Source organism: Chlamydotis macqueenii, chromosome 5, assembly GCF_036417535.1.
Source record: "Chlamydotis macqueenii isolate bChlMac1 chromosome 5, bChlMac1.mat, whole genome shotgun sequence".
NCBI lineage: Eukaryota > Metazoa > Chordata > Aves > Otidiformes > Otididae > Chlamydotis > Chlamydotis macqueenii.
The window spans coordinates 53,344,067-53,357,245 of NC_141560.1; the positions used below are offsets into that span (position 1 = coordinate 53,344,067).

Consider the following 13,179-nt stretch of genomic DNA (forward strand, 5'->3'; position numbering starts at 1 on the left):
CAGGTCCAGAGCGGGGGAAATCCATGCACCTGCCTCACGAGAGAGGCAGCAGCACCCAGAGACGTGAGGCTGCGCGGCCCATAGGGATGCTGTGAGGTGGTAGCGGCACCCTGATCACAGACACTGCAGAAGAGGCCAATTTAAACCAGAAGAGAAATTGCTTTTAAGCAATCGCTTCATGCTGGAAGGCACCGTGCTACAGACTTCACAGACGCCACCCCATGGCAGCCTGGCAGGAGGGGGGCTCGTTTCCCAGAGCCACGGAGCAGCCGCGCCACTTCAGCTGCGGGCAGACGTTTCCCTCTGGCTGGATGCAGGCATATTTGGAACTTGTTATGTGATTTTCAACAGCGAATCCCAAAGAGTAATAAAAAAGGACACACAACAACTCCCTCTTTTTGACGTCTGTGATGCAAGGTGGCTACAAGCTACTCCACAGCACGTAGAGCAAACACCCAGCACACGGCACCCGCACGCACCTGTGATCTCACAGTGGTAGGAAGAGGCAGCCCTGCTGCAGTAGCCCGCCTAGAATCACAGAATCCTAGAATAGTCTGCGTTTGAAGGAACCTTCAAAGGTCATCTAGTCCAATCCCCCTGCAAGGAGCAGGGACATCTCCAACCAGATCAGGTTGCTCAGAGCCTCATCCAGCCTGGCCTTGACTGTTTCCAGGGATGGGGCTTCCACCACCTCTCTGGGCAACGCCAGAACCTCTGTCCTTATATAGTTAAGATGGAAAGGGGAGACTTCCATTGTCTTTGAGGTAAGTGGGAAACAAGGTGTAGGAGAGCACAGCAGAGCCCTAGGCCAATCTGCACCCTTAACTGGTCTTTTTGAGCAGACCTGACTGGTAATCACAGGCAGCAGCTGAGCAAGGCACCCACTGGTGAAGGCCCTGTTCTATCGGCCTCAGCGCTCTGCAGGTGCTGAGAGAGTGCAGGCTGCATGACAAGGCTAAGAGAGGTCACCAAGTACCTCAGTGAGCACAGTTACATGTACCACAGACCCTGGGCAGTGCTGGGTGCCCACCCTTCCACGCTCAGCTGACGTGCAATACTGCAACCCTGAGGTCCTCTGGGTGCCTCATGGAGGAGCAGCCTGCAGCACCTTGTGGCAGCAGATCACAACCACGCTGGCAAGATCAGTGATACGAAGTTGACTCTTCCCCCAGCTTCCTTCTCAGCCTGGTCCCTCAGACCAACTTCTGCTGCTGCTGAGGAGCCAGTTCCTCAAGGATTTGAGGAATCCATAAAACCCACCCGGCTCACGATACCCCTTCAGTTTTGCTACACAGATTAAGTACAGAATCTTAAGCTTTATTTTTCTATTGGCCAGCAACTTAAACTGGGTTAAAAAAAAAAAAAAAAGCAATGAATATTATTACACAGATAAAAAGTATAAAACAACTCAATGGACACAAGCCAACTTACTGCTCATATCTCATTCTTCCTGGCCTCTCCCAACCCTGTACAACGTATCTGAAGGGAATGGGCAAAGGCAGCTACGAAGATATGCTTAAGAAACTAGAAATATTGCTTCAAGCAACATGCTCAATATTTTCCTCTTAGTTAGTAGTCAATACTTGTCAGGAACTCGATTATAAAACAAGAAATAATTTAGAGATTTCTCCTTTAGATCATTACACAATAATTTAGATTTCTTTCCCCTCTTTCCTACTGCTGTGGAACCAAGCATACACATCCATTCCCCCACCTCTCTTTCTGCATTAGTTAAGGATTATTTCACGGGGCTGATGTTGATGGGGGAGTTTCAGATTGACCAATTTTAACTTGTCACGCCTTAGCGCCAGTCCAAGATTTCTGCTCTGTGAACTAAAAACCCCACAATGCTGCAAGACTGTTTAGGGGTCTGGGTGATTTTGCTCATGTTAACTGTCTGCTGCCACAGGACAGGGCTCAGCCAGCACCACTAAAAGGCTAGGAGAGGGAATAAATTTGGTTGTTTTATATAAAGGGCTTGTCTTCACTGCTTAGAAACACCAAAATCCCACAGCCTTTTCTGCTTCATGGACGTAACAGGCATACCAGGAAGGTGAGAACAAGACAAGAGGCACACAATATCCCATGAATTCAGGCCAAGACCCTGCTGGCATCACTACGGCACCAAGTCCGAGGCAGTGGTGATGTCTATGTCCTGTACGTATCCAGGATCACAGTGCACAGAGAATATTTAATTAAACCTATTCCTCTGCAGCAAACAGTTAACCCAGCACTACCAATTTACCAAGTGCACTGGGGCAACTGGTTGAAGCTGACTCTCCTGACCTTCCTGGCAGTAACCAGTAAAGCGGGGCTTCCAAATCTCATCAAAGCCAAAAACCCTCAGCTGATTAATGAGCTCTTTGGAGGTGGATAAGACATTTGTATATACTCCTTTTCTGCCCAAGAGAGTCAAGCCTGGAGGTTTTAATTAGAAAAATCAAGCTGAGTGCCTCTCTCTACATGCAAGAGATGCAAGAAGGTATTTCCACTAACCAAACAGGCCAAAGGGCAGCAAGATACGCCAGCTCCAAACCACACCACTTCTTCACCAAACCTCCGCAGGGGGATAGGCAGGTGGAAACAACTTAAAGTTTTCTCACTCACACTGGAAGCCACTGAATAGAACAGACTAGACCTCAAAAAATTAGAAAGTAGTCCATCGTCTTTGCTCCAGAATCACTGGGAGGCAAAAGGCCTCTTGTGGCTCCTAATGGCACTGTGTTGGGGGAAGCTTCGAGGAAGAGGAGGAAAGATTGCTGAGAAATCCTAAGGCACCCACATCTTGGCAACATCGGAGTCGTGACAAGATTTCAGCTGCACCAAGTTGTCCTGATCAGCAGGGAGAGCAGCTCCTGCCCCAAGCAACCAGGCAGGCATCCTCTCAGGCAGAGAACAGCCGTGTTTGGACATCAGCGCACACTCAGGAGGAGGGAGAGAAATCTTCCACGTATGAGACTCAGCTCTGGCTCCAGCTCAGAAACGTCATCTGTCCTCACAGTCAATGCCTGGTGCTGCTGAGCCACTTCTCAGAGAGCAAATCACGGCTCTTGTACAGCATCCCGATACCTTCCCGCTGGGTCAGGAAAAGCCTCAAGAGAAGTGGCCCTGGGTAAATCTTGCTTTGTAGTTATATCAAGGGACTGTTTTGCTAAAGCTTCTAGCAGAGATCCACAGCTCTTTTGTTTCTTGACAATGAAGAGGACTCGCTGAACTCCTGGCTGCCTTGTACACAACAAGGAGGGTGACTTTCCCCCAGGGGGGCAGGTGAGGCAGTGCACAGTTCAAGAGGCATTTAACTACAGAGCCAAGTCCTCAGGTTACAGACACTTCTGTGGTGGTGGTGGAGAGTGGTCAGGTTGGCAGGCGCTAAGGGAAATGGCAGGGGGGGAGCAACAGAGTTTCCGCAGCTATTAATATGGTTCTGGCTTTAAACTCCTGTACAAGCAGCAGGTGAAGATCATCCCAAAGATCTACAGGGTGTAAAGAGAAGAGAGAAATGCATGAAAATACAAAACGGGTGCAGTGGGGGCAGCAGCTTGCAAACTAACAGCCTGGACCCAGACTGGAGTGCCAGCTAGCTCCTACCTGGTGATACTGCACTCCAGCCTACAATAAACAGCAGGAGAGAACGTGATCTGTGCTAATCCTCATAATTATTCACCAGCAGCCTCTCTGGGGTGTAATTTGGCTACCTGACAGGATAAAGGGGAAGATGAGGAACTCCCAGAGACATCTGCATCTGGAAGAAAATAATATCCTGTGCCCTCCCCTCTAAAATGGGAGCTGGGGGCATTCATATCCTACTCCTTTATTCAATACCCCCTCCCAAGTCATTTGCAGACCCACAATGCCATTCCTCAATATGACACAGCCGAGGGAGACTTAAAATAATCCTAAAGAACCGAGGTGGGAAACTCCTCCAGGCCGGCTCTTCAGCTGCACGGGCAATCACAGCCCATCCCCACAAGAGGTCTCTCTCAGGCTGCCAAACCGTGGCCAGCACTCCCCTTCCCACAGCCCCCGAGCAGAAGTCTCTCCCCCTTGCTCAGCTGCTTGCATTCCTTCACCAGAAGCAAATTTTACAGATCGGCAGAAGAGGCTTTTGCTTTGGAGCTAGTGGATCCTTGGGTCCTCGAAGTACGTGGCAACTTCTTGCCAGGCAGGGAAAAGCCTAAAACATCTTATTTTTTTCCATCACTCAGCTTTAGGGTTCCTTTAACTTCCACCCAGCATCCCCAAAATGCCACTCAGCCCTTTTACCTGCACGCAAGCAATGCTGATCCCCACTGCCCCGATAATCTTCAGATGCTCCTGAATGAAGTTTTCCAGCTTGGTAATGCAACCGCTCTGCAGAGTGAAAGGAGGGACACAGAAAATCAGGTTCACTTTAACCTCTTGTTCACTTTAATCCAATGGTTGCAACCCTTGAAAGCAACACCATAAAAAGCAGTGCCTGTGAGTAACCTCTTCCCCCAGCATCACTGGAAAGGTTACACAGATGATGTGTCTGCATCGTGTTTTGTATTGCTCAGGACCTGACAAACAAACCCAAGGTGGCTGCCAGCTGGGCAGGAGAAATGCAGAAGAAGAACCAGACACATCAGACAGAGGGAGCGTGTCCTTTTTCCCTGACAGATGTGGAGAAAGGTTCCCTCACTCACTGCCTAGCACATGCCCAGAGAGGGCCAAAAAGCCAAGGAAATGCTGCTGAGTGGATCCAGTACCAAGACCTCCTACATGACAGGGGCCTTTTAAGAGTGAATTCCGCTCACTGCTACGACAGCAACAAGTTTCAATGTGGACCTGGAACACCAGGATCTGCCTGCCTCTGCCTTGCATCTGCATCCTTGGCTGGCAGTGTGACCTCTCCCTCCCTGTTTCTGGGGGCTTTTTTTGGAAGAGTTCTCTTTAAATAATTCATAGAATCATAGAATCATAGAATCTCTTTAAATAATTAAACTGTTTAACCTACTGAGGAAGGTTTTCCATGGTAACATCAGGGAGATTTATTGTGTAGACTACAGCAGTGCCCCAAGGGTGCTGAGGGCCCTCCTGCCTCAGGAATTTACAGTGAACAGACACCTACATGCATGCAGGCAGAGGGGAGGAGCGAGCATGCAGCCCTCCAGGGAAGGATGGCAAAGGCCTCGCTTTTCCCACGCCAGCATTAGGTTTTAGAGTCAGCCCCAGCCACCCTAATATGAAGCAGTTACTCCAGTTCCCTGATCTAGGTTTTTCCTCCCCAAAGCCGTGAAAATCCTTTCTGAACTCTGACTGAGACCTCGTATCATGATATGCAATATCTGATTGTCGATCCAAACCTCCCCTTACAGCTTTTTCTCCTCTAGAGCTAGCCCAACACATCTGGCAGCCTACCGGGCCTCTGGGCAGCCACCCCAGCTTCACGCAGCACAGAGAGAGGATGGGAACTGACAGCCCTGCCCCTCAAACGGTCGTAGGTTTCCACTCTCAGAAACACCTCATCAGCCCTTGGTCTCTCTTCTGCAATTCCTCATGGGGTCTTGCCTGGAATGCACAAACCTTATGGGAAAGCCTTCTTCCTGAAGAGCAAAACCCAGCCAAGCAGCTGGACATAAAAGGGGTTTTGGTAGACCAGAAAGGCTGGACTTTGTCTCCCAGTTCACTCCCCAAAAACAGGTGGCTTGTTTCCTTGTAGCTGTTTGAGTTGCTTGGCTTAATGGCGGAAGCTATTCACACTGCTCTTCCGAGTCCTGCTCAAAGCACAGACTGTGAGAAGAAATACCTCCTGTGAAGGGGCCACCTCATCTACAGCACTCCTTAACTGTCAGGGTGACAGGAGCAAGGAAAAAGCTCCAATTGCTGCTCCACAGGCTCAATATAGCCAACCAAGGTGCTGGTTTCACTGATGAGAAGAAGGACTATGCTACCCCATAGAGACAGCGTCACAGTGAGCAAGTTAAAGCCAGGTGACAGGACTGGAGGGTGCCAAAATAAATGCAAGAACTTTTACTAGCCTTATGCAAACTGGATGAATAAATGGTCTGAAAGCTCCCTGTTTACTCACTCAGCTAGTCTGGGATTCAGTTTGCTTCTTCTAGAAAACTGAAAAGCCCCTCTGTCTCAACTCCAGCCTTCTTTTCAGCCCAAACTGCAGCCTACTGGAACTGGGTTAATTTGTCTCCTGCAGGGCCCTCTCTCTTCCCCTACCCTGTTTCTTCCTGCTACAGCTCAAATCCCACTATCTCAGTCAAGCACCAGAAGTATCTCTATTTGCACCCCACTGAGTAATTCCAGCGACAGGAAGTTGTGTCAAATGCAGGGCCCACGTCCAAGTCTCCTGCCAGAACCAAGAACCTTTCCCACTTTCCCCTATCACTAGCATGATCTGTAGTAACAAATACAATTTATTATTTTTCTCTACATCTACATTTAAAATAACAGCCTAGATGGCTGAATGCTCAACTAGAGAAATGAATTCTACTTTCTAAGGAATCCAACCGACTTTGAATCCTACCGACAATTTGCAGCACCAATCCAATGCTCTCAGTCTCTGCACACCTCCTTTACACACTTTGTGACAGGCGGCTCTGAAGCCCTTTTGCTCTTTACCTCCTTGTAGATGTTGGAAGGATGGTCTCTTCGGCCACACAGGTCGGTTATCGTCTTACAGCAGCTGTCTGGAACTTTCCGTCCATTGGCCTCTGGAGATTTGATCCACACGCTGTCAGCCCAGTCTGTGTAGTTGTTGCTCCCACAGCACTTGAACTGCGTGCACAAAAAGCAAAGGCTGAACCTGCAAGCACCACAACCTTCTTCTCCCTCCAGCCTCCCACGCCAAGCCCTGGGCTTCACTCTCCTTTCCAAAGAGACTCCAGCTATCTCATGGGCTTTTTTTTTTTTAGATTACTATAATTATTAGTGACTTTTATGTTATGAGTCCCCAAAATGGCCATTAAATATCAGCTTCATCCATCTTTCAGCAGCTGTGACTTTTGGTTACTGCTGAGATGAACTGTAACCAGAGCATGCCTGCAGCTGCCTCAGCTCTTAACCATCAGACTGGAAAGCATTAATGGTGGTAACAGGGTAAGTTTAATTACCAGTTACTATCCCAAATGTACCTGCTAAGGCAGTATGCATATAGCAGACCGCATGCTTTGAAAGTATCTGTGCACAAGGGTCCTTTCTGTGGGAAAGCCTGTCAGAACTGCAGCGGCCCTAACCTGAACCACCTCTGAGCCAGGCACAGCCAGCAGCAGCGGCAGGAAGGCTTTCTTTCATTACATCTTGCTCTCCAGGGTACTGAGGAGCTTAATGAAAAATGTCAACAATTTCTCGAAAGCGTTGAAGTGGGAAGTAGAAACAGATGTCAGAGTGACCTGGCAGCTCAACTTCACTCTGGGAGCAATTCAGATGTTGTTTCCACAGTGCTACTGGGCATGCAATTCAGACATAACACCATGCAATTCTGCTGGTTGCATGACCCAGGCCCTGCACCCCGCCCAGTTTTGTCTTGGATCACATGCTGCAGAACATACTTACATACAGAACAAACATCTGTATGTTGGATGTCAAGAGCCCACAATGCCTTTTGTGCATCTGACTTTAAGCGCTGCAATTGCATTAATTCTCCCTGCCTCTAGAGATACCTACCTCCTGCTGCAGTTTGTCTACTGCGCTGGTAACACTCTCTTCTCCCTCCTTCCGGTACTTCTGGGTCATGGTGTTCTTCAAATTTTGCTTCAGCTCCATGCTCAGCTGAATGGAAGAGACAAGTGGGATAAAATCGCAAGGCAAACTCACCCCTGAGAGCAACTCAGAGCCCTGCACACATCTGATTGCCTTTGCTCCAAGAGAAAAGCCGAGAGCCTAGTGGAAGCTACAGCTTCCTTCAAGATCACCCTCCAAGGTTCGACTGGAGAAGCTTATTTCCAATTGATTACAGATCATGCCTCCATTTTAACAACTGGAAAGGGGTGCTTCAGGACCAAATTTCAGCCTGCACTACACATCACCATACAGGTCCTCACCTTGAATATTTAAGATTGCCAAGACGTGCCCCCATCAAAAGAGAATACAAAACTGTGCCTATGAGACCATGTGCAGTCTTCTCCCTCTGAAGCCTGTGACAAAATACTGAAAACCAAATCACTCTGTCCGGGAGCAGGAAGAAATCAGGAGTGCTGGACTGAAGCCACGTAGTCTGAACAGCTCTTGCATTGGCATCAAAAAGGATGCCACAGGAGGGAATTATGTGCGCAATTGCAAAAGTACTGCAAGGACCTTCTTGGTAACAGTGACAGAGAGACAAAGTCTGATTTTGGAAGTACAGAATTTCTGAAAGCATCATCATAAACCACTGGCATGTTGAGGTGATTGGATTGACACTTTTATTCCTCTGGAGGCTCTTTTAATCTAGCTGAATTCTTCTCACCTATCCAGGTGACAGCCAAAAAGTGCCAAAGAGCTGCATCTTTTTTTTTTTTTTTTTTTGTTATCCTGGTTCATACAGCAACACTGCTTTAGTCCAACACCTGTGAAATTCTAAGTTTCCTATACCAATAAACAATGTTAACATGCTTTTTAGGTGGGGTCAGTGAATGAAACAGGTGGATAGCCTCTCTATATATCTTTTACTGTATACAGTAAGTAGTAAATGAGGTATCAAACATCTGGCTATGCTGAACTGTGCAAAATACAGTCTTCAGTTTATCCTCCCTTTGAAACACTGTTTTTTTCAACCCCATGTGTCAAATGGGGACAACACCTACCTCACAGCGATGATATGAGGTTTCATTCATAAATATTTGCAAAATGCTTTGAGATCCTGGGCTGGGAAGCTCTACAGAAGTGCAAAGGACTTAGCGTAATAAAAAGAAAGAAGGTGCAGCAGCTGGAAGGCATCAGAGGCAAATAAAGGGTAGAGTCCATTAGCGGAATGATTACTTGGGAGAAAAGCAGTTACCTGCAGGCTCACGGGGAAGTACTGCAGCATGGAACAGAGATAACAAAAGAAACAGTTTAGATACACTCACACATGCACGCCTTAGACACCAAAGCAAGGGCTGAAATAAAAACAGTGGCAAACAGAACAAGCAGCCTGCATCCAGGAAAAAAAGGGGATTTGCCAGCCAGAGGGCAAGCGGAAGTGCAGCTATTGATCAGAGACGCTCAAGTGATCTAAAGCACTCAGGGGTACAGTTCCAAATACGCTGTCCTTTATTTCAACCCAAGGATCAGCTCCTCTTCATCCACTGTCACATATAAATCTCCTGCCTTTGCATGGATGGATGGACAGACCTCAGCTTCTTGCCATGCCTGCCACGACTGATCTTTCCCTGTTAAATATGCACACTCACGCCACTGATCCCTCCTGGCAGGAGCCAGCACAGTTCTTTGGCTCCTCACAAACTGCTAGTGCCCAAGGCAAAGCACAGAAAGCCCAAGAGAAAAAGGAATGACAAGGAATCCTGGCAGCAAAGTCAACAAGATGGGATGTCCAGCTGCTTTTCAGCCAGCCACTTGACAACAATCCCAATTTGCCATTTACAATCAATTTCCAGACGCAAGAGCAACTTCCCAGGCTGTCTGTGCCTTGGTGGCTAAACTCCCTTTGAAAACAAAGTGATGACTTAAGCCTCTGCTCTCTGCAACTGCAAAAAGTGCCAAGCTAGAACTGCAGCTGTTGGGAGCCTGTGCTGTTCTCCAGCTCCTCAGCTGGGCTGGTTAAGTAAAGCTCTCAAAACGTCTTGACCTGGAAGGACCTCTGAGGTGGACCATTCATCTTCGCCACTTGAAAAGCACGGCAGCTAGCCCGCTGGATGCAGCAGGAATTGTTCCTATGTCCTGAATATGCTAAGTGGCACTAACGTGATTTCAGTTGCTTGCACTATGCCTTAAGAGAGTTAAGAGAGTTCCTAGATCTACATAACCTCAAAAACTGTCTTCTACAAGGTTCTGCTGAAAAACAGAAAAGGTGAACCACAGGAAGGAGCTGAGCAGCACAGCTGAGCAGCCTCCCTAGCGTAACCACCACCATGTCAAGAACAGTAAATAATCCAAGGTCTTCTGAATGGGGACAGGAGTGAGTACACACATGTGGAAAGGTGAACCACAACCAGTCCCTAGGTCTCAAGCCTCCAAGCCCAATTCTGGCTGGAGAAATGCGACGATAACCTGCTGTTTTCTCTTCCTGGTTTGAGTCTCTAAGGACTAAAGTCCACTCACCTGCTGGTAGTAGATATAGGCCAGGATTCCAGCAATGATCTCCAGAAGAAAGATGCACAGCAACAATATGAAGTACTGAAAAACAATGGGAATAGTAGGACATTAGAACAGAATGTAAGGAGGTGCTGGGAGCCAGCTTTTCATTAGCTGGTAAAATGCATGACTGTCTTCATCGATGCTTTTCTGCAGCTGTGTTCAAAGGCAAGGGCTGGGATTAAGACTTCAATAGGGTAGGAAAGGAACAACCCCACAGGCTAAAAAAAAGAAACAACAAACCACCGGATAACTGAAGACAAGCAGCAGCAAGTGTGAGTTTAACTCACAGAGCCAGAGGGATGTAGAGCATGGAGAAGTGCAGGCAATGGAGGGAAGATCACTGGACAAAAGAAAGTGGTTGCTGGATAACCTGATGACTACACTCAACATCACAGAAAACATCTGATTCTGACATCAATTAAAAAAAATCTGCAACTTTTTCTTGTTTTGTTATTGTTTAGGGCATTTCACCAAGGAGTAATGTATGTTATAATGATGACTCAAAAAAGTAACAAAGGGTCTGTTTCACCAGACCAGCTAAGCATAAGCATGAACCACAGATTCATGTTCCCAGTGACTTCTGTGGCACTCAGTCACAGGCTGAAGGGCACTACTGAAGCAGATGGACTTCAGCACTGATTCACATTCAGGACAGTGACTGCATGTTCTGCTGAGCTAGGATCTAGAGGGAAAAGCTCAGTATCTCAAAACCAAAGTGAGAAGAGCTCTTAGAAGACTAAGGGGAGTACGTGACTATTTCTTAAAAGGCTTTAGTGGCAGTGAAATGGAAAGGGATGTGCCCTGCTTGCCACAAGGAGAAACAAACGGACGGTAAGAAAACTGTTCGGTAGCACTGTTCCTAATACACAAACAGGAAGGGAAGCCAAACCTATAAGGAGAAACATTTGTACTAGATTAAAAGGATTGGGCAGGCCTGAAGACAGAGGGTGAAGTGGCCATTTCCTCCTTAGGGTCAAAGGGACCTGTTGAGGGAGAACCCCTGTCCTGACACACAGCCCCTGCCTTGCTCCTGGTCAGCAATGAAGAGCTTCTTTACAAATCCAGGATGTTCTGTGACTGCTACTAAACTCATCTTTTTGTAGATAAAGTTGAAGAGACACTAGTTCCAGCCATAACAAGAATCTCATGCTTAAATCCCTGTAACAGTTGGCCTCTCCAGGACAGAAAAACAGAACAAAACAAAACAAAAAAACCTCTCTCTCATTTTGTTTTACCCCTGACCTTGAGAAATGGCTGTTCCCAAGGGAACAGAACAAAATGGAGCAAACGGCGCCCTACAAATGTAACTGGACATCAGATCACCTCTCCCTGGCACAAAGGACAGTGAAGACCTGGACACAGCAAGCTGACCTATACAGGACAGATGCCTTTTGTGGCAAAAAGGTTACACTGCCCCTGTGCATCCTTCCTCGCTGCCTATTTCCAAGCCCCTTTGCGGGAGTAAAATGACACAGACACAAACACTCAGGCGTCCTCTTTCGCCTCTGTTGGGATTCAGCAGCTGTGAGAGACAGACAGCTGGGTTTTATCTGCAGACCGGGCTTTAATCTGAGCACACAATCTCAGGCTTTCACTCCCCAGCCCCACATTCTCACCCGGCAGCCGAAAACTGCCCATCTCTGCAGATGCCTGTACAAGGTACCCATTCGTACCAGGGGAATGAGTCACCCAGCGGAGTGTGGGATAGCTAAAGGCTGGTCCCAGCACTCGCAGGGGGTTGAAAGGGGGCAAGAAAGGATCGGCCGGCATTGACACAAAGGCTGGCTTTCTTTTGTTGGGACCTAGTTATGCCCTGACTGCTCTGACATCATCTCTCCGCCAAGGAGGAGGCAGGAGGGTGGCAGGACGCTGAGAAAAACCAATGAACCGGAAAGTTTATTTTATTTATTTTTCCCTGCTGTGTCGTCATGTCAGAGGCATTCAGGTAGAGCTGACCTGTGTCACAGCTTGGCTCGTTGTGCCTGTTTACGCTGGATAAACAAACATGTATCCAGCAGACCTTAAAAAATATGTCACATGGCCCTTGTAAAACCTTGTAAGAGAGGTTAGTGCATCTGCCACCCACGCATCCAACCTGTCTCTGCTGATACACCGCATCATTATCCTTATCTCAGTCTCATCGTTCCCTCAGGGATACTTTCAAGCACCACCCTGACACAGGGGAGCAGCAGCTTTCACTCTGGACACACACAGAGCACAGGGCTGCTCTCCTTGCTCCTCATCAGCAGTTGCAGGGCGTTCCTGCAGAGGTCTGCTCTGGAAGGAGCAGGCCAGCTCTGGCATGGAGCTGTGGGGGCATGCCATACTCGCTTCCCAAGAGGCTGCGGAACAAGTTAGAAATGTGGGATCACCCAAAGGCCTCTAGTACGCACATGCCTGGACCTGGGTGGGCTCTGGGCAAAATTTACTCTTACTCTGGCTCCAAGCAAGAGTCAGGGCTGCCTGGTGTCTCCTCAAGATCTACATGGTCCAGATTTCTTCCATCCAGCTTCAAATGTGTCAGTAAAGCACCAAGCTTTAGCGTGTTTTCTCTGAATAACCCAAAGAATGGTTCAACCTGCCTACAATCCAAATTGCTCTCCAGAGAGATCTTTCCACTACCTGAAGAAGAGATATATAGCAACTATACTCCTAAATCAGGAATCCCACTTCAGTGGGAGGGCTCCAGGCTGAAATGCAGCAGGAACAGAAATCATAGCCAATGTGTGTTCCCTTCTCCCTATCCAAGGTACCTAACTGGAAGTGGCACTGTGAGGGGCCAAGCCAAAGAAAGCCACCCTCTTTCTTTACGTGCAAGGTCTTTTATTTGATGGGTCCTTTCCTGAGACTCCCACTTGCATACTTTTGCGTATGAAAGTGTGCATCTTGACTAAGTATAACATAGTAGTGGTCTGTATGCTTGTAAAGAGC

General features: G+C 47.8%; 1 protein-coding gene across 5 annotated transcripts in view; it reads right to left on the reverse strand.

Moving 5' to 3' along the window:
* Positions 1-1,301: 1,301 nt before the first annotated feature.
* CD151 (CD151 molecule (Raph blood group)) overlaps positions 1,302-13,179 on the reverse strand; it is a 33,656-nt gene continuing 21,778 nt past the window's right edge. For all 5 annotated transcript variants that reach the window (XM_086749192.1, XM_086749193.1, XM_086749195.1 and 2 more), the window contains 5 exons: positions 10,213-10,287; positions 7,639-7,743; positions 6,595-6,750; positions 4,264-4,350; positions 1,302-3,473 (listed from right to left, as the gene is read on the reverse strand). In XM_086749192.1, coding sequence (XP_086605318.1) covers positions 3,414-3,473; positions 4,264-4,350; positions 6,595-6,750; positions 7,639-7,743; positions 10,213-10,287 — 483 coding nt within the window. In that variant the 3' untranslated portion in view covers positions 1,302-3,413. The remainder of the gene's footprint in view (positions 3,474-4,263; positions 4,351-6,594; positions 6,751-7,638; positions 7,744-10,212; positions 10,288-13,179) is intronic.